The 22933-nt window shown below is 34.3% G+C and overlaps 1 protein-coding gene across 1 annotated transcript in view; it reads right to left on the bottom strand.

The window, feature by feature from the left end:
* Positions 1-3049: 3049 nt before the first annotated feature.
* Positions 3050-22933, bottom strand: part of LOC114253010 (lachesin) — an 85769-nt gene continuing 65885 nt past the window's right edge. Inside the window, exons 5-11 of the mRNA XM_028187744.2 lie at positions 16958-17128; positions 14065-14193; positions 12674-12812; positions 9765-9916; positions 8616-8720; positions 7964-8026; positions 3050-7320 (exon numbers count right to left, since the gene is read on the bottom strand). Coding sequence (XP_028043545.2) covers positions 7094-7320; positions 7964-8026; positions 8616-8720; positions 9765-9916; positions 12674-12812; positions 14065-14193; positions 16958-17128 — 986 coding nt within the window. The 3' untranslated portion in view covers positions 3050-7093. The remainder of the gene's footprint in view (positions 7321-7963; positions 8027-8615; positions 8721-9764; positions 9917-12673; positions 12813-14064; positions 14194-16957; positions 17129-22933) is intronic.

The following is a 22933-nucleotide window of genomic DNA, read 5'->3' on the forward strand; positions in this document are numbered from 1 at the left end:
GAAATAAACAATTTCTTTTTTCCTTGCACTCTCATCCAACTGTGAGCTACATAATAATGTATGGATGTTCAAAAGTCTGTAGCGAAGTTAGTTTAAATCAATTACAAAACTCGACCCGAACAGACATCCAAGAAAGTGAGTTAAAATAATGTTCAACTAACAATGCACGTGAATGAAATTCAATGGAATTACAGTGTCAATTTTTTTAAGAAAAACTAACCTTAACAATTAGGAATAAGGTGTACCACCTACTCCTAGCGTGTGTGTTGTGCCTTTCTCTCTTTTGGAAAAATATCATAATTTAAAAAAAGGAACTTTACGCGAAGTTTGTATATCGAGTCAACTTTATTTGTCATTTTTTCTATGTTTATAAATGTTTTGTGCTTGTTTTGAAATATATGAGCTTGTGAATCTTATCTAATCACGTTATGGTAGGGGGAGTCTTGTGAGCTCGCACGAGTGGGTATCACCACTCTGCCTATTTGTGGCACGAAGTAGCGATGCAGTCCAGCTTATAACCTGGGATAGCGGCTATCCGATAGTCGTAATACTAAACAGTCGAGTCTTAGGCTATATATGATAAGATGGGTGGTGAAATTCACGTAGTGATGCCTATGTACTCCACTAATCAATTAAGACCAGCTGGGTCAGGGCTCGTAAAGGCATTTAAGCAACAAAAGGTTGAAATGTTGTACAATTCAAGGTAATCGGTCTACGCAGTCTTGGTTGGAAACGAACGTTTCGGACTTCATCAGAGCTGAAGACTGACAATGTATTGGCGCCAAAATGAGAAAAGTCCATGAGCAATCATATAAAAATGACAGACTCCAAACTCAAATGTAATATTTTGTTTATTTTTAATTGTAACAGTATTTATGGCCAGACTAAGTATAGATAATTTACCGACATAATCATAGTTACAGTATATTGGATCGAGACTGGGTTTCACCCCTCAGAAATAAAAAAGTAGAGATAGGACTTTTTTTTGTATTATATTATTAGTTTGTTTTTTAAATACATTATTTCTTTTTTTATTGCTTAGATGGGTGGACGAGCTCACAGCCCACCTGGAGTTAAGTGGTTACTGGAGCCCATGGACATCTACAACGTAAATGCGCCACTCATCTTGAGATATAAGTTCTAAGGTCTCAGTATAGTTACAACGGCTACCCCACCCTTCAAACCGAAACGCATTACTGCTTCATGGCAGAAATAGGCAGGGCTGTGGTACCTACCCGCGCTGACTCACAAGAGGTCCTACCACCAGTAATTACGCAAATTATAATTTTGCGGGTTTCACTTTTACTACACGATGTTATTCCTTCACCGTGGAAGTCAATCATGAACATTTGTTGAATACGTAATTCATTAGAAAAATTGGGACCCGCCTGAGATTCGAACATGCATCGAGATTCGAAGGTGCATCGCTCAACACGAATGCACCGGACGTCTTATCTCTTAGGCCACGACGACTTCGACTTGTTTTTATTTGTGTTTAAAATATGTTATTTATAAAGAAAATCTGTTTATCTGTGACGACTTTTAACACAAGCGACCTTACACAAGTTATGTTCGAAAGCAGAAATGTGATCTCAATATAGTACTCTTTTTTTTTCTATTTCAGTTGAATTTTAAGTAAATAGATTCTAAAGTTCTGTGGAACCAAAAAAAAAGTTGTAAAGTTTTAAGTACCACCCAAGAAAAAAACAACCAGTAAATTCAAATGTAGTCAGTAATATGAAATGAGAAATTATAGTATTTCCTATAAATTAAGGTTTGAGTTCGATATAACTGACAGACTGTTGCTTACTGCACTGTGGTTATGTTCGTCTTGACAACACAATAAATAATGTGACAAGGGTTATCTCGTCCAAGTTATATTTTACACTCAAAATTATGTTAGTGACGTGTATTATTTATACGGCTTTAAAACAATGAAATAAGATACTATATAGGTCTATGCTTTAAAATGAGGACTACACGTGCACGTCCGAAAATTGTAATTGACAGTCTAAAAAAAAAAAGATTTTCCTCTAGTCGTTTCGTCTTTGGTTAGTTCAAAGTTAAAGAGGTATTATTAAATAAAGCATTGTGCATTTTGAGATCGGAATGAAATGTGCTTGCGGCTCACCCGAGTGATTCACGAATCGCATTTTAAGAGATATATGTTGTAGCGTTTCAAAAAAGTAATCGTGATAAGAATCTAGGCCTTGAAGACGGTGCGACACCCACCGTCTTCAAGGCGGCCTGCGTTTTGGATTTGGGTGACAACAACTCCTACGCGACTAGGGCGAGGCGCGTCAAGGCCCTAAACAAATGCGCCAGTCTTCATCGATCCACGGCTGCTTTGCAGGCCGTCTAAGATATTCGTTTGTTTTGTCGTGAACTTGGTTTTTATTTATTTATTCTAGGCATAATTTGATGAACGAAGTCACTGCCTAGCTAGTGCTAGTTTGGTTATCAGAGGCCATAGACATAGCAATATGAATTGACGTGTAGGTGAGCTCACGGGGCTCAAACAGGAGTATTGCTAACACTGGTCCTAGCAAGATCAGTGCTACGCAGAATCTACCACAGGATCGGAAACGCGACCCACTGAGAAGATCCGGCGAGAAACGCAGTGGGCTGTGTCTATGGGTTAATTTACTCGTCGAGCCCTTCGTCGTAAGTGACGGGTTCGGCGAGAACGGTTTCAGTCGCATAGTTACACTCTTCAAAGCGGAGTGCATGACTGCTTCATGGCAGAAATAGACAGGGATGGTGACCGTGCAGGCTCATAGAACGCTACCATCAGTAAAATGCAGAGCAATCGTTCAACGAGGTCGCTTCTACATGGTGTCAGTAACCCGAAGCGGCTAACGGATTTCATTGAGGAGCTGGGTTGCTAAAAAATCTTTACCAACCGTACGCAAAACAGGCGTAAAGACATAGCTCGTTCATCACTGCTAGGATCTAGTTTGCTTTAATAATAAGCGATATAACCAGACTATTACCACACGAGCACATGCCAAAATATTAAAAGAACGAAGATTCAAATAATACACTGAGATATTTAGAAATCGTTTATTATCAATAATATTCACATCGTCACGCAGCCGCTTTCTTAGTTTTCTTCATCAATTACAATTACAATGTAATTATTACAATTATCTTCCCATATATACACAACATTTCACCTAAAACTAAATAACGCTTATTTAAAAGAAACCTTAGGTTATTGTGAAATGAACAAAAAATATTTCTAATGAGCTCCAGACGATTTGGTAGTCTTAAAAAACATTTTAAAGTATTATTATCAAACGTTTGTTAAATATACAATTGTATTCATACAAAATGTACAAAATTAAAAGAGTTATAAATTATGATAATTTAATTAACTGGTAAGACAAACACAAAGTCAAAATCGCTTATCTACTATCGCCTATATAAATATGTTTTCTCATTTGTATGTGAAATGTTGTATTAGTTTGGTATGTCCTAACGAGCTTTATACAAAAAAAAAACCATAGATATATTTTATATTATGTCAATACTAAAACGTCAGAAAAAATGTCAAACATGAAAATGAATTTAAATCTTAAAGAGTCAGTTATTACGATCGAAATTGGAACATTCGGCGAATATTCGTATGATTTAAAAGCGATGTAACTCACACGGCATTTGTCTCTTACGCTAGTGTCGAAAAACAAAGTAATGCAGTGCTATTATTCTTAGATTATGGTTTCAACTTAAAAACGTTTTTTTTCAGACAGCTGTCGTTTAAACTTATAGACTAATTCCTCAGAACTTCAGCGTCCTTACTTTATTATTTACAATTTTATTTATACTTGATATGCTTTAGATTAAGATATCGTGAAATTATCTAGGTAAAAGATACTGTTTTGGTTCACTAAATTTCTGTAAGCTATTTTCAGCGGTTTTGTTTAATATTATTATCATTTACACGACGATAGTAAAACTTATTACGTTTTTAAATTTTAAAAACATTGACATCCACCGTCTTCGTGTGAGTGAAGAATGGACAGAAGCGAAATTACGAATCTAGTATATTCTGGAATATTTACAGGTAGCTAGCAAATTATAATAGTTAAAGTTTTTGGAACGAAGTTCCTTATGGGACGATGCGGAGGGGTACCCTAACCAGGAAAAAACGTCCGTAACGTAAGATTTTTATTAGTAATGCACACAGGGTACGACTTAACTTTGTAATAAGCTTTGCAATTGACCACGATCTCAGAGCGTTCGTTCGCGTAATACACAAACTCTTATGCAAACAACCGTGAATGAAGTGTACCACAATAAGTTCGCACGTTACCGAATGACCGTGGGTTGTTGCGAAAACTCCAGTTTTATTTTCTTTATACCTCGAATAGAACTTAAAATTAAAATTTTTATAATAAGGAACTTCGTTCCTATCTGGTGTCCCACGACACCACACATCTTTTTATTTTTCGTTCACCGGCAAGATCGGCGAGCAGCGTTGCTGGAGCATTTCAAATATGTATGTTTGTACCAACCGGCACTTTTATGCTGACGGGCATAATATTCCGATATGTCGTCGCAGATAGCTTTTCGGTGAGTGTGAATCGGTTACGACAAATCGTTATCATGTCGGTGAATGAAAAACTCTCTTAAAGTAGATACGAATTAATAACTCGATAAAGTTTACTCACGTACAAATTAAAACGACCACTTATCATATCCTCATTATAGTATTGCCAATTTAAGTATTATAACTTATGTTAAGTGATTGAGTTCGTCACAATGCGCTCGCGTTATGGCAACACCAGCTTGATATTGCTTTATTTATGATAATGGCCAGACTCATGGTATTCAAAGAATCCAATCCCAATCAATCAACAAATTAAAAGTCTCTTCTGCGTGAAACGTTTTCGAGTATTAATAATTATTTTCACAAATTTTGTTTCGAGTTTTATAAAATTATTAGAAGTTTATTTAATAAGTCAAAAAATGTGTCAGAAAGTAATACGTGTCAGAAAGCAAAAGTAAAGTAATTAAAGGTTTGTTTCGTTGATATAATTAGTTTTTGTGTTTACAACACGGTGTATTAATATTCGTTTCTTAATTATATTTGAAAGCCTACTCAAAATAGAACGCTCTAATAAATAATAAAGGCAAAGTATGGTGTTTGAATGGAAAAAAATATAAATAAGGAAGAAATGCTTTCTGGCCAATAAGTCGTTATGAGTAACAGATACGATTATTAATTGAAATTAGCATTTCAAGTTAGAGTTTTTGCGGCCCAAGAACTCACGGGTATCGCTAATTACTGAATTAAGCAATGAAAAATGTCAATATTTTTCAAATGTCAATAGTTGACTAAATAGTAGTAGTAGACTGGTAGATTTTAGAAAACAAGTCCGTCCTCAAGTCGTTCGCTCATTCCTAAGCAACTTGGTAAATCCCACTAAGACTTTTCGTGATAATCTGTTGGCACTTACCACGGTCAGCGGCATAGCACCATCAATATCTTGTATCCAATTGTTGTCATTTGTTGTCCTTGTGACTTGATCGATCAGACATTTAAGGCTCCGCTCACGAATCATTCCTTTTATATCTTTACCCTTAATATTGATTTGTCATTGAGTTTTCTTTTGATGTATCCAAATCAGGATCTGTGTTGGATGCAGGTGGCAACGGACCTTAAGAGATTAATGAGATTAAAGAGGTCTATTCAGCCTTGGACAGCCATAGGCTGAGGTGAGTGTCCAAATCACCAGATCATTCTCTAAGTTTATACTGTGAGTAGTCTCTGATCCAAGTTCATCCACGACTGACTCAATATGAATTGCAAGATAAGGGTTTTCAACATCGGCGTCCCAGAGGTACTGCTACAATTTTCTAATATGAGTTTTTGTGTTAAAGTGTGCTCCAAACTGCCCACCCTTCCACCTATTTGGTCTATTGACCGAAACAGATTAGTTAGTTTTATAAAGTCGAATAACTGTTATTACAATACAAATGTGAGTTGCACCTAGCTTTCACGCTGAACCACATATGGGCCGTAACTCCACTGCTAATAAAAACGGAGTCTGGTCTGTTTTCTATTAAAATATAGTTACATGCTCTTTGTTATATTATCATAAATAGAATACCAGAACGACTTAGATGTCCCAGTAATTTATTTAATTCGTATTGTAAAATACCACACTTATAGTCTATGTGAAATTTTGGGTATTTTGAACAGCAATTTATTTGATTCGCATATTTTGAAGCCTCCTGTGACTCTTCATCTCATTTTCCAATATCAGTCTCAGTTGAGTTGTAGAAAATAATGAACAACTCGTAAAATAATTTTAAGATCCAGACCTATAGGGTAGAGAGCCTGTAGAGAAAATGGTCTGATTTGTATGACCCGTTCAATTGGTTGGTAGTTTGACGTGCGGATGGAAGCTATTTTGTTCATCGTGACTCGCAAACCAAGCAATCAATCAATTAGCAGGTCGTTTATGCTTATTTTTAGATCAAATAAACACGGTTGACCGGCCCTATTTAATTGTTTTGAAAAGTCGCTTGTCCAAATTTGCACGAACGACGAAACTAAGCATTTGGTCAGCCATCCGTTTTGTTCCCGTATTCTTAGCAACCTAGTTGCGATTCATTCAATCGCCAACCCGAAAGCTACACAACTAATGCATGTAGTACAAAGTATAAGTGGTCAAAGTGCCTCTTGACGTGCGCCAGAATGGTCTCAAAGGAGCACAAGCGCTCAAACCAAGTTCTAAGTAGTTGATGAAGTCATTTTTCATGGAATTTGATTTATATTCTACTCTTTTCTTTTTGGTTCTATTTTGTGTAGGCTAATTAAAAGTTATATGATTAACTAATAGAGCACAATATTACAGAGTTTTTACACTTAAAATAATGACATTATTTAACTTGATAATGTTGGTATTTAATTAAATGTTAAAGCCATTGTAATTGGAGCAAATAATACGCTTTTGATTTACAGCAAATTTACATAACATTTAAGCGTCATCCAAATGTTGTTTTGAATGTACGTAAAATAAAACAATAACTATTAACAAATTGACCGATAGATATTTTTAAAATCGAATTTAATGAAAACTTATCATCTTACGGATTGCAAAAACATTTTGATAATTATTGCATTTGTGCTTATTATTGTTGGTATAATATAAAAACTACTATTTGTTACAAAATAAAGGTATGGCAACATTGAAATCAGAATCAGTGTGGCTAGGGAAAAATCTGGACCGATGCTTGCTGCAACAGATTCGGTAGTTGGCAACCAGTTGTTGTCGAGAACGGACTGCTCTATCACGTTTTGCATTGTATCTATAAATAAACATTCATTACGTCGATTAAGTCGTTGATCAACTAATAAAATTATCAGACCGTAATAAATTTCAAAATGTTTCACATGATAATTATTTTTGGGTTTGATTTATTTAATTTTGAAAACATATCGACGCTTGAAAGGCAAACGTGACTAAGCGACAATGCGTGAACTTTACAGTAGACTAATTTAAAGTTGAAAGACCTTTTTTACTGGTGGTAGGACCTCTTGTGAGTCCGCGCGGGTGGGTACCACCACCCTGCCTATTTCTGCCGTTAAGCAGTAATGTGTTTCGGTTTGAAGGGTGGGGCAGCCGTTGTAACTATACTTGAGACCTTAGAACTTGTATCTCAAGGTGGGTGGCGCATTTACATTGTGCCTATGGGCTCCAGTAACCACTTAACACCAGGGGGGCTGTCAGCTCGTTCACCCATCTAAGCAATAAAAAATAAAAATAATAATAAAATAAAAAACCTGAAAAAATTATATTTTGACGAATCTAGCTGAAGCCTATCATTTATGTACAAAGCAGCTATTGTCGCTTAGTCACGTTTGCCTCTCAAGCGTCGATATGCACATTGTCTTGCAAGTCACACAACAAGAGTTTAAAACGAGATTGTTATGATCGATAGAAATAATTACCGTAAGTAGTCACGTCTGGTGTGTAGAACTTTTGTTCGGCAGGTTGTAATGGAACTACAAATCCTGCGAAATGAGAATAATCAAGAGTTAAATCTGTAAAACCGATATTAGTCTTTAACAAGTAAGAGATACCAACTGCGTTCGACAGAGACCGCAATAGATAGAGCCGCGCCCTGTGCGGCGGGTTCCGCCCACCCGTTTTGTTGTTGTTGATGTCTTGGGGCGACGGTGACCGCTTATCATCAGGATTACCGAAATCTTGATTGTCTTTGTTGAGAATAGAAATGCAGAGGTTAATTTATCTAATTTAATAATTAAGTGAAGTGAAGATCGCTTTCTACTTACTTAACTTTACGCACAAGAGTACAGTGGCGGACTTAATGCCTAAAGCATTCTGTACTAGTCAACCAACGTGTAGACAGGACTGTGGTAGGTTCGTTGGTTAATTGAATGTATATCAAAATCTGTATCATTAATGTAATTCTAAATATTAAATCTAAATATTAAAGCTATGGGAAGAGATCAGGTGCTGCTATTGTAGGTCGATACCAGATAGTCAGATTGATCCCAATTTAGATATAATAATTGGTACTGTTACACCGCGCGTGGTACCCAAGCCTTATGTGTTTCAGGTTATTGGGTAAAGTCTTACGTGGCAGTTCCGTTGTTGTCGGGGCTGGTGTGGTTGTAGTAGTGGTTGTAGTTGTAGATGTTGTGGTAGTCGTCGTTGTTGTTGTAGTAGTAGTAATTTTGATTTCTGTTAACGAAAAAAATACGAGTTAAAACTTTGAGATTGAATTAATAATTAAGGATTGATTTTTAATCAGCAGTAGTAATTAGTTCATCAAATTACATAGTAGTTAGAAAAGTAGAAAAATAATATTTTTAAATCTATATCTATACTAATATTATAAAGAGGAAAGATTTGTTTGTTTGTTTGTTTCGAATAGGCTCCGAAACTACTGGACCGATTTGAAAAATTCTTTTTCCATTAGAAGCCGACATTGTCCTTGATGAACATAGGCTACTTTTTTTTATTTATTTTTTTTTTTTTTTTGTTTCATGTGTGTCATGTGTTTCATGTTTCCGAAGCGAAGCGAGGGCGGGTCGCTAGTACTTTATAATGATACAAATATTGATTAAATTTGTATCGTTTCATTTGTTTTTGTTGCATTTGATGTTGAACAACTTTTATTTGATTACTAATCAAATCCAGTCTTTGGCAGCTTCGGTGGCCGATCTTTGATTTCACTTTGATCCGATCGTTACCAAACTTCAAGATAACTCGAATTGCCAGTCTTCAATTTTCTAAAAATTTCATCGACATCATTCCAGCCGCTTCGAAGCCTTTAAGGAACATAGATTAAACATGAACGCGAAATCGTTGAGAAAAATCCAGTACAAATTTTGTTTCCAAGAATTTTATCTAGTTCTTTACTTAGATTTGGTATAAATCTAAAAAATGCTCTATAATAGGAGGTTGATCTAAAAATTAAATTCACTATTTTTTTATTATCCTAATGATCCTAGTCAGGATATTAGATAAAATATAATAAAATGATTGTACTAACATCGGTTCTTAATAACGATTTTTTTCTAAGGTAATGATTTCAAACAACTGGTTGTTGATGAAAATTACTTTTAAATATTCTGTTACAAAGATATCTTTTAAACTGATAAAAAGTGCGTTAAAAACTCATCTTATTTTAGCTATAGTATCATTAATGAAATTTTCTGTTTTAAATTATACATACAATTCCTTCGTAAAATTAATCTAATTAGCAACTTCATAAAAACTCACCATAAAGTCTTAATGTCCCTTCCGACTTTCCCATCGTATTTGTGGAGACGCACGTGTAGGTGCCTATATCTTCAGGCTCAAACTTCGAAATCTGTAGAATGGTTCGGAGTTGGTACTGGGATATTCGATCTTCCGTTAAATTATATTTGGAACTGGAACATAAGGTTCAGCTTTAAATTACATCTATGGACGGGTTTCCATGTGCAATGGTCATTAGCGTTGCATGAACAAAGTCTTGGCAGTAGCTATTACCATTGAGAACTATTCAAATATAGTTTGAGGAAGGAGATGCTTTCGGTTCTAAAGTTTCTTACAAAAATATGCATACTCCAGTATTTCATCAACTAGTGAGCCCAGCTTATCTAATAAGACCCAATTTTTTAGAGCGAATTCCCTAATACCCATATATATTAAGCTACAATAAACTTTATAATTTAGGTGAATTCCATAAAAAATAAGGTTAAATGCTGTTGCCGATACGAAGCCGTTATAAAATAGTTTTAGACGATGAATTTTGAGTTCGGTTTAAATTTTAAGTGAGAGTTTAACATTGTTTCACTGAGCTTATATAAATCCGTACAAATTTATTTTAACCGATTCACTGGAATTTACGGCTTGTACGTTTATCGACTGGGCTCAAATTTTAAAACACTGTTTAATGTTAAATCATGAAAATTGTTGTTCGCATCCAGTTTCTTGTACTAGATTAGTAGAAGCGCTTGTTATATAAAAGGGGAAATTTCATGAAATAACAGAAATCTGGAATGCATGAGTGTTCTACAATAATAGTAACTATGATGGTGGTACCTATAATGCGTCTCAACACCGATAATTTATGAAGTTGAAGTTATTTGGTAAATTAATTTATTAATAAATTCCTTTGAATACTGTATAAACCATTACATTGATGTATGCATGTATATATTTTTGTTTATGTATTTGTAATTTAATATAAATTTCATTGCACCTACCACCATTTACTCTGAACTACCTTTGGTTGACCGGTAGAGATTGCCTTAGGCTTTAATTCCGGCAATGTAAAGTTTACATGAAGTGTAATAAATAAATAAATAATTAATCTTGTTAAAGTTATTTTGAAATTATTGTAAATTTACAGCATTGTAAGCATAATAAGCAAACCATTTAGTGTAGTTATGAATCTCAGTCGTGAGTCAAACACGAGCAAGAACTTGCTAATATTTATGAGACCAGTTAAGATGTTGCGTAATAACAATAAGCCGAGTAACACTAATTGATCGCAAAGACTGCCACCGACCTCTATTCTCATTCATTTCCTTAGATTAAGCTGGTAGGTTTTTTAATCGAATTATGTATAATATTCTAACGGTAGGTGTAACTTAAGACCGTATTATTTACACAACAAAAATTAATTATTATTGCTACTAACAATAACAGGCCTGAATGTGCTTATATCATATTCAAACGGTTTTAATATGAAATAAGTATTAATGATATCATGATTATTATCATTGTAATCATAAAGTAATCGGAATGTAAATCCACCAATAACTACGACCTAAATAGTCCATTTTCACAAATCTATCTTATTAAATATCTCTGTTCCAGTCCAAAACAAGGATAAACTAAGAATATATTTAAAGAGCTTCTTTATATTTTGAGTATATGTGGAGAAGTTTGTTTGTCTTCCTCCGTCGTCTTCCACAGTATCGTGTTCCATTAGCAGTTTCTTAGCTAACTATCCGCACGGTGTTAGGTGTTTTATCAGAGCCCGTAGGTTTGTATACCTATAGCTTTGTTATCAAAATAAATAACTTAACACATGAGATCAAATTCTCAAAAGTTTTAGAATACCTGTGTCTCCACGTTTCAGATTGATTTTATGTGTATGTATATATTTTCATTTTTCATTTTTTTAAATATTTTGTTTAGGAAATTTGGTATGGAGTCAGAAAGTCTCTGGGAGGGAGTTGGTAAATGAGTAAATGATATTGCGACTATGAGTGATTATGATATTGAATATGAGTGACTAATGAGTGAAATGTACGTAGTGGCAATGACAAGACGAGATAGGGTTGCTTTCCTCGAATAAAAAACCAGATATATTACTAATACCATTATATGTCCTCTAACTTAATGATGCCCTGAAATCCTCTTTAAGATAATAATTAGTTTTTCCTTTTTAATCGTCTTCATAAAAGGAGGAGGTTCTTAGTTTGACTGTAATTTTATTTGTGTCAATACTTTTATCGATGTGAACAGATATTTAGAATTTCTTTTTTGGAACGAAGTTCCTTATCGCGGGTTGTGAAAGGGGGCTAGACGGAAAAAAATCTTACGAAAAGTTGTCACGACACTTTTTAGATCCGTCATTCTGACCAATCAACGTGTAGGCGCTTATCGCGTGACATTGCTCGTATCCGATTGGTCCGCGTAATGAGTACAGTTTCTCGAGATAGCGTTTCAACAATAGTAATTTAGTTCATAGTATTGTTTTTTTCTTCTTCATAATGCCGTAATTTATTATTATAACTTAAAAAAAAAATTACAATTCCTTCACTAATTAATCGAAAGGAGCTTCGTTCCATCCGGGTGTCCCTTGACACCTCTGAAGTTTTTTGTTGAAAGCTAGTGCTTCTTTGGTTGTGGTATTTAAGTATGTCTAGATCTGTCCACAATTTTTTTTTTATTCTTAATAATAAACTTTTCATTGACTTTGACGACATTTATGACGTGTGAATAAAACTTATATACTTATAACAAAGAAACCAAAAAGAATTGTTTTAATTTATTTATCAATATTATTGGAAATAAGCAGAAGTAAATGTTAACAAAAAAAAAAACACTAGACAAAACACAACAGAATACAGGAGATATGCACAAAAGAAATAGGTTTAAAAAATCATTTTTCATTCGCGTTCATAACTTACTTGGAAAGAATCATCTCTTCGCCGCTCTTGAGCCAATAATTAATAGCTTGTGGAAACGCCTCGACGAAACATTCCAGTTTGGCTTGTGATCCTGTTGGCACGCCGATGACCTTGGTCGCCACCAGGATTGATGGTGGAACTACGTTTTAGAATAACACATTTGGTTTTATAATATTATTAGCAATCCACCCTATACGGTGAATCAGAATATTTAGCTCTAAGGGCATTATAGCTATTATATTTGTAATACCAACCACACATCATACACCTTATCTACGAAATTTTAAGGTATAATTTTATGCAACGTCTTTAAAAGAAACGAATTTTCGATATTAATTTGAAAAATGCTGATATTGATATCTATATTCATTATTATTATTCATTATACCCGTTTCTAATAAATTAATAGCAAAGCAGGCATTGGATTTTTGTGCTTTTAAATTAAAAAAAAAATAGATCTCCATACAATTGACCATCTTTTGCCTTCATTAAAAAGTGGTGAAATTATCAAAAATGAAACTTTGGTAACAACATAAATAATATATCAACTGCAACTATTTAAATCCATAGAGATTTAGGCTCTGACTTAAATAATAAGTCAGTCACGGCAAATAAACGAGGAAAGATTTTAGTAAGTTAAAGATGCGATTAATCATAGGACAGGTTACTTTCCTAAAGTTCCAAAAGTAATTAAGTTTAACTAAGTTTCAATCCAGGGGATAGAAAAAAAAATTACTTACATTGTTCAATCAACATATTATTATTTGCCTTTCGTTCCTATATACCTAGTGTAGATGACCATTTTGTCACCGTTTTCAAACATCGACCAAACACATTTTGTGAATAAAATTTATATTTATTAATAGTACCTTCTTTGATTTCGATTCTGCACAGGCATTTTCAGACCGAGAGACACTTTTCAGTGCTCTAGAGATTCCAGGAGGTTTGAAAGACGAGAACGCAATAGACTTTTTATAGGCGGCTCTACTGGAATTTCTACTGTGAAACATTCCTTGAACTTGCCGTATACAATTGTAAATTCGAAATGGAGAAACTATTTTCGACCGTACAAACCACGATCAAAATCAATAAATGTTCCTTTAATATAAAATATTTAAACATTTGTTTTTTAGTGCTAGATGGGTGGACAAGCTCACAGCCCACCTGGTGTTAAGTGGTTACTGGAGCCCATAGACATCTATGACGTAAATGCGCCACCCACCTTGAGATATAAGTTCTAAGGTCTCAAGTATAGTTACAACGGCTGCCCCACCCTTCAAACCGAAACGCATTACTGCTTCACGACAGAAATAGGCAGGGCGGTGGTACCTACCCGCGCGGACTCATAATAGATCCTATCACCAGTAAAAGATATCGAACTGCTTACTTACAGTTAACATTCAGCATTATCCTTTTGCTGACTGACGGTGGAACTTCATTTGACGCGATGCAAAGGTATGCTCCCATCTGTCGTCGTTCGACTTTTGTTAGGTTTAAATTTGGTCCCATGAACATGTCAACTGCACAGAAAAGACCAGTTTGTTATACAAAAAAAAAAAAATGGTAGTAATAGCATTATCTTAAAAAATTAATACCTATCCTTCACCCAGATTTAAAATTCTTTAAACTTATCGTTCAATTTGAAATGAATGAATGATGAAAACCTTCTCGTTCAATTTGATACCAAAATTCCTTGAAATAGATTCATTTTGACCGGCTTTTGTATACGGAATAATTCTGTGAAATCCCTGTGAATTAGTTCTTTGACTTATTAATGGCTTAATTGAATTTAAAGTCGGTACTGAAAATATTCCTTTATTATCCAAAGTTAATTAAAATATTGTCAAAGGGCACATTTTACCTTGTTAATACGATTTTCCTTCTTATAACAAAAAACATTTTTGTGATCATTACCCCTAATTCTAATGCATTTTGTATTAAAAGCCAAACGATTTGTAATTCAAAAATAAATTAATTTAAAAACTTAATTCAAAAATAAATTAATTTCAAAATCGACTTTTAATTTAATTTATTTTTGAATTAAGTTTGTGAATGTGTTATTAAGCCTTAGAAAAATAAATAAAAAGTTATAATGGTTTAAGTACGTTATTTAACGTAACACAATCACGTCTCTCTCTCTCTCTCCATATTATTTAAATATATATATACATATAATTATATATATAAGAAATTCATTTAAGCTTCAAAGGCATGTCTAATTTACAGCTAATGTCTAAATAGAGGCTACAGAGAATATCATTGATTGTAACTGTCTACATATTGCTTTTTTTATCTAGACGATTTGTCATAATTCCACTACGATCCAATTGATACATTACATGTATAATGTTGTATTAGACAGAGAATCTTTGTTCTCTAATAAAATATTGTATTAATAAAATATCTTGACCTTAATTCGTCGTCGATAGTTACGAGATGTCAGCTGTTCTTGAACACCCGAAATGAATATTTATAGCAGAATATAATTGTTCGTAGCAGAGACCGAACGAGCTCCTCTGGTTTTCTTATAAACTTAGCGACATTTACAATTAATGATATTCTCTGTAGCCTCTGTTTGGACGTTAGCTGTAAATTAGACGTGCCTTTGAAGTTTAAATGAATTTCTTATATATAGAGAAAGAGAGTCGCGATTGTGTTACGTAAAATAACGTACTTAAACTATTATAACATTTTTTTATTTTTCGAAGTCTTTAATAATACATTTAAAAACTTAATTTAAAAAGAAATTAAATTAAAAATCGTTTGTCTTTTAATACAAAATGCATTAGTATTAGGGGTAATGATCACAAAAATGTTTTCAGTTATACAAAAAAAGTTTAATGTACACGTATAAGCACGTGCTTTTCTCCTTTGAATATAGTACATTTATATCTAGAATTTTAAAAAATCCACTTAGTTTTCGTCATTATTACTACAGAGGACTTCTCGTTTCACGAGACCTGAATACCTTAATATCTGAATGAAGAGTAGTAAATTTGTGAAATTTAAATACCTAAGGATCTCACAGAAGACCTTGTCGGCAGGTGTTGTGGAATAAATTAAATATTTGAAGGTGATTTCCATAATTTCTGTTTATACGCGTATCTTTAGCGGGCTAAGTTCGAATTGGACATTGTTCTAAGACAAGGGTCGTAAAGTCCCTAGAAAGCTGACAAGCGTTGTGACTGGAGGTGATTTTGTCTTACGAGTTAAAGATCTCGAGGGTATATATATAATATGATAATAATAATGCGCTAGGCAGCTGCTCAGATGGGTCATATGCTGGTCTGCCTACAAGAGTAATAAAATAATGTGATATCTAATCGTTCTGCCCATTCAAACTATGTATTTATAATAATAAAAAAATTGCATTTATTCCAAACTAAATGAGTAATGTGCAAAAAATATTTTGGTGGGATAATTAAAGTCGGAGATCTTGTTTCTGACATTTGAAAATAATGAGACATTATTTCAGTTTTACAGATATAAAACAGGTTTGTTTTACTTCATTCGATATGGTTATACATCAATCCAAATTTATTTGTTTGAATATAAAAATTTGTTGTGTTCATTTTTGTCTATTTTTGTTTTGGTCATATATACATGTGTTTGATTTTGTGAATATTTATTACAAATACTACTGTTTTCGTATTAGAACAGAATTTTACGGTAAACTTTTTTCTGTACACATTTTTTTAATTAATAAACTCATAATTTTTTTTTAAATAAATGATTGTGTGTACATTAATCTAACCGGAAACGATTATTTTAATCAAAATAATTAAATAAATTTTTATTCATATCTGCGCGTTTCGATAGGAAAGTGGTTGGACCGATTTAGATATTTGTTTTGAAAATTCGGAATAGATTCTATTACATTTTTTGGAAAAGACAACTTGGAAGCTGTCCAAATAAAAACAATTAAAAAAGAAGACCGTAATACTTATTGGAATCTGGAAAGCATAAAGACGGTCGTGTAAACTAATATAATAATAAACCAATATAATTAATATAATATAATAAACTAATAATATAATAAACTAATATAATTAATATAATATAATAAACTCACTCAACCCACACATCATGCAGAAACAAGCTGCCATACACACGGTCACCATCATCATGAAAATCTTGGGTGATACAGTCTTCGTAGGAGGGGAAACTGAGGCACCCTTTCCCTGAGGGTCTCGGGGCGGGAGCTCAGTAAGCCGAGCCTAGAGCTCGTGTAGAGGAACTAATAATATAATAAACTAATATAATAATAATAATAATAAATTTCACCTTTTCGAAGATCACCGGCTTCATTCCTGAGTTGAATGTTGGTACCGTCTTCCTTCCTCCACAAAATTCGCGGGAGTGGTGTTCCTTCGGCTTTGCAGGATAGACTTGTATCTTGACCTTCGCGTGCAACGAGATCTCCACTCGTGCCTTCATCTACGATGTTCGGTGGAACTGTGTAAAAGAGACAAAAAATATTGAATATTAAGTCACTAACTAACTACTATTAGTCCACGGTTATCACAGCGTGCATGCCGCCACCCGATTTGAGATATAAGATCGAAGTTTCCTTTGATTTACATATCACCTTTACTGGCGGTAGGACGTCTTGTGAGTCCGCACGGGTAGATACCACCGCCCTGCCTATTTCTGCCGTGAAGCAGTAATGCGTTTCGGTTTGAAGAGTGGGGCTGGCGGTTGTACTGTAAAAACTGAGACTTAGAACTCATGTCTCAATTTGGGTGGCGGCATTTACGTTGTAGATGTCTCTGGGCTCCGGTAACCACTTAACACTAGGTGGGCCGTGAGTTTGGTGGAGGGAGACCCATCGAAGCAATAAAATAAAAAAACTATTCCATTCTTCGAACTGAATTGTGACTTCATTTGGCTACAGAAATCAGCAGGACGATGGTACTGCACATACCCGTGCCTGCTTTCAATACGCCTTCCCGCCAATAAAAATAATTGATATCGCTTCTATAAGCCCTGGTATAATCTTACTAGTTTTACTTAAAGCAACAATTGCAACAACAACAACATTTGCAAGTTTTTGTGTTCAAACGGGAGAATCTCAAGGTTCTTGCATTTTTTAAATCGAACACACTTTTTTGAATTATTGTTTTTGAAGTAAAACTCATAGCTTACTTACTAAACGTACAGCGTAAATCTATACCAATATATAAATAAATCTACAGTAGTTTTTACGGATGTTCCGTTATAACTACTGAACCATGCATCCGATTGACTTGAAACTTGGTATCCATGTAGAAAACACATGTACTTAATGGTTAGACTAATGTTTGGACTCCCTAATAATAATGACAATAAATAATAATCTTAATTTTAAATGCCCAGCGAAGCGGGCGAGTGCGACTAGTTGTTATATATATGTAGATAGCTAGATACGAATGCACCGGACATCTTATCCCTTAGGCTACGACGACTTCAAAACAAAACGGTTAAGGAAGTGAGCCGGGTGGTCCTTTAGCCGAACCTAACGCTTTGGTCTTCAAATCTAATAGAAAGTTTGTTTTTTTAATAGTTGTAGTTTTTTAATAGTCTTTTAATATATGTTAAAACACTACACGGTAAAAGTCGCAAATTTTTAAATTTTTCTTATGTTGGCCCGAATGGTATAGTACGCTGGGACCACCGGTGAACCGCATGGCGTTCAAGGTGTTAATAACTAAGAAAACACGGTTAAATGTCAAACTGAAGTAACAACTATTTTAATAATTTTAAATTCTGTCTATACCGGTCAGAATATTAGAACGAAGTTATTAAATTATTGACATTCAAATGTCAACCAATTCAACTAGTCAATGTCAATTTAATTATGAATGAAAAATTACATTCAAAGATTTTGTTACATACAAACAAGCCAATAAAAGCGTGTCTTAAAATAGGTGTGCACACAGAAAATTTACAAAATCTTTAAAGTTAGAAAGTAGTGTATATGTTAAAAATGACTAGATTAGTGGTATACATGTAGACAGAACTAGGTATATTATTGAATATTAGCTAATCACCACTGCCTTTCGCAAAATATAGGGAGAACGGGCCTGGGTCAGTGCACAATATTTCACAATCAGTAGCTTTCTTCCACTTAATGTGCAGTGTCTTTGTGTAAATACTCGGAGAAAATGAAATTCTCGAATATATTCTTTTCATCATCCTCCACAAGGATATATTGCTCCACAAAACAAACTAAATTTAATAACGCGACGAACAAAAAAAAATTAATAGAAACTGGTCTAAAAAGGTAATTTATGTACTTGCCAGCGAATATTCGGAGCTGAGAAAATAAATCTCCCAGAGCGAAATAATATCTGCTTATTCGTTTTTCCTGGCGTTCATCGGTCGCTTTATTATAAATCTCCCGCGGTTGAACCCATATTTTTTGCCATGAGCCGGATATGAATTTTCAATTTGAAGTCCACATACTTTTTGTCATTGTGTTACATTATTCAAGGTAATCTTAACACACATCTTATCAGTGCGTTTTTTTTTTGGAACGAAGTTACTTATGGGACGATGCGGAGGGCTACCCTAACCGGGAAAAAACGTCCGTAACGTAAGATTTTACTGCATACAGTGTACGACTTAACTTTGTAATAACATACAAATTTGTAATGCACACAGTGTACGACTTAACTTTGTAATAACCTACAAAAAATAACATATTTTTTTATCATTCATTGACCACGAGCGTTCGTTTGCGCAATACACTAACTCTTATGCAAACTACCGTGAATGAAGTGTACCACAATAAGTTCGCACGTTACCGAATGACCGTGGGTTGTTGCGAAACCTCCAGTCTTATTTTCTTTATACCTCGAATAGAACTTAAAATTAATATTCTTATAATAAAGAACTACGTTCCTGTCCGGTGTCCCACGACACCACACATTTTTTTCAAATTTGTTTTAGTACATGCGCGCATTGTTTAGCTGCTTGAGCCTAAATCCTTGTGCAGTTGCTGATGCTTCTAAAAACCTTTTTGTTATAATGCTATCAGGTGTATATCGAAATAATGTAATAGCCACCAAAAAACGTGACGGCATTTCGCAGAGGCTATGAAATAACTTGGATGTATAATTTAAACTAAAATCAACGTGGTGTGCCTTAATATGCCGAAAATTCAAAAGTATTAAAAACATGAAACAGATAAAAAAAAACTCGACATCAAACAGTTCAAATATTTTAATCATTCCTAGCAAGCAAAACATTCAGGTTTTTAATATTGTGCTGGGTAGTTTTGAAATGAGAAATTCTCAAAGGTAAATTGAAGACTATTTACCTACTGTTAGGCTAGCACACTAAAAGCTCTATTCAAAAGTTATTTTCATTTGAGGACTAATGTCATTGGCGTAATACAAATATAATAAAATAAACAACTTTGAGTCATATTTTGCCTATTGATGTTTCCTTCCGATTCATTAATATTTTCGTCAGTTAAATATTAAAAAGTGCTGATAAGGTTTTGAGGTGATCAGTGTTTGAAGCGTCAGAATGCTTCGTAAAAGCGGACGCGACACGACAGCCCTCTTACCGGAGCCGTCTTTAATTACATAACCGACCCGGACGACGCGACGCGGCGACGGGCTAATGCAAAGCGTTCGTCCACCTAAAGACATCTAATCGGATCCCACCGATCCACTCTCAGTGCTTTTAGCACCGTCAACCATTTTGGTCGAACTAGACGAATATAAATTAAGAGTTTCGCGTTGCAACCTAGCTCATAAACACAACTCATTTAGTTTCATGCCGGATGTTTTCAGTTGGTAACTATTATTTTTTTATTGCTTAGATGGATGGACGAGCTCACAGCCCACCTGGTGTTAAGTGGTTACTGGAGCCCATAGACATCTACAGCGTAGACGCGCCACCCACCTTACCTTGAGATACAAGTTCTAAAGTATCAGTATAGCTACAAGGGCTGCCCCACCCTTCAAACCGAAACGCATGCAACCTAGCCCATAAACACAACTCATTTAGTGTCATGCCGGATTTTCTCAGTTGGTCACTATTCTGATTCGGTGGTAGATTCAGCGAAGCACTGCTCTTATTAGGGCTAGTGCTATCAAAATCTCTCAGATTGAACCCCGTGAGCTAATCCAGTCATCCATCAGCGCGCAGTTGGAATAGTTAGACTACCAACGATTAAGTAGGGGAAAAATTAATTTAATATATATTTCAGATACATAACATTTGACTAAGTTTCGGTTGGTAGGCATAAGTATATTTTAAAATGTTAATTGTACAAACATTGCTAATCTAGAACCTTAATAAGAAGCTGAATTAGAAACAATGACGTTTTCTTTCCGAATATCATCTATCTAAATGACATTTTAGGTTTAAATCTTTGGCTAATGTCTCTTTCAATGTTATTTGTGATATCAACGATAAAATTAAGTTACAATACTCTGTCTTTCTCCATTGTGTGACAGCAAGGTTACCTACAATTAGTGATTTCAGTCAAGCGTTACTTAGTAGATACAGAAGTGGAATATTAGAGATTTCTCTTATTGAAACAATGTTGTAAGAAATATTTTTTGTTAATGTGGTAACAATACTTTATTTTTCACTTCGTACAGCCGTCATATTTTCTCTTTTAGTATTTATTCGTATTGTCAACAATTAACCGTTTATTTAGTTGGACTCTTGTTTGTGAAGAGTCTCCCTTAGGAATTCTTTTCGAGATAATGGCTCTCGCCGGGTACTATACGGTACTAAGTAAATTAATAGTAGCTATGCTTAAGTTCATTACAGCATTGTATGATGATAATTTTAAATCTCTCCAAATGTAACGCAACAACTTACTACAAATGCCCTACATATTTAGATATTCACTCTTATACACGGGGTCCCTCAAGAGGAATTTCAAGCCGAAACCTGGGTAATGTATCAACACTATCAATTACGAAAACAACATTAAAAATGTAAAAAAAAAAACTCTTACTCGTAATTAGTACTTTTATGTCAACAAAAATACATTAATTGTTTCAATTCGTTCAACTCATTTCATACAAGGAAAAGGATAAAAAATGCAACCATATTACTTTTTTGTGTTACATAGTTGGGTGGACGAGCTCACAGCCTACCTGGTGTTAAGTGGTTACTGGAGCCCATAGACATCTACAACGTAAATGCGCCACCCAACTTGAGAATAAGTTCTAAGGTCTCAAGTATAGTTACAACGGCTGCCCTGCCCTTCAAACCGAAACGCATTACTGCTTCACGGCAGAAATAGGCAGGGTGGTGGTACCTACCCGCGCGGACTCACAAGAGGTCCTACCACCAGTAAAAATAATAATAATAAATATTTACTAACAATCAGGCCACGTTAACTGGTCCCGTGATAAGTTAGTAAAGAACTGTACCAGATAACGGAAATAAATGTAAGGTTTTTATTATACACATACGTATATTTAATATACATCCATAACCCTGGAAAAGACATTATATATATTTAATATACATCTATAACCCTGGAAAAGACATTTATATTTATCATACAAATAACTTCCCTTGGCGGGATTCAAACCCGCGACCCCCTTGTGTAGTGACTATGTCACTTACCTAGTGGTGAGTGTGTGGTGGTGTAGTCACCAGACGCCAGACGTACGACGGTATACACGTAGGTGAGTCGTAAACTTGTCCAGCAATTCAATACAATAACAGTACACCTACAGTGTAAAATCAAATTTATTTGATAATATACATGTACGCGAATATTTCCGAGGTTTCAAAAATACTCAATGTGTATTCTAAACCGATTTTCCTGGAAAGCTTATTTTATGTTCAATAATGTTGAATTTTCAGAAATTTCCAACTTGTTGAAAAGGTAACATTAACCCACACATTTTACGACTTCAGAAGAGCGTATTGTTATCATCTAGCCAACCTAATGACTTTTAAGACCTATTTAATGATACCCCATGTGCTCAGTGATGTATTAAAATTCGTTATTTTGCGAATTATACAATACGGCTTTAAAAATAATAATCACAAAGGTCTTATTCATAATGAATTACCGGTGCTCTATGATCCAGTTATAAGAAGAATAATTAACATAATTTTAAATTATAATAATTTTATTTATTTGGTTTCATTCTCAGTTCTATTACGAGTAACACTTTTTAACAATCTTCTGATAACGGGCTCACGATGAAAAAAAAGTGATTACATTTATTATTATAATAGCTGACCCGGCTGACTTCGTAGTCCTTCAATTGATAAATACAAGACCTAAACTTT

Source organism: Bombyx mandarina, chromosome 21 (genome assembly GCF_030267445.1).
Source record: "Bombyx mandarina strain Sakado chromosome 21, ASM3026744v2".
Taxonomy (NCBI): domain Eukaryota; kingdom Metazoa; phylum Arthropoda; class Insecta; order Lepidoptera; family Bombycidae; genus Bombyx; species Bombyx mandarina.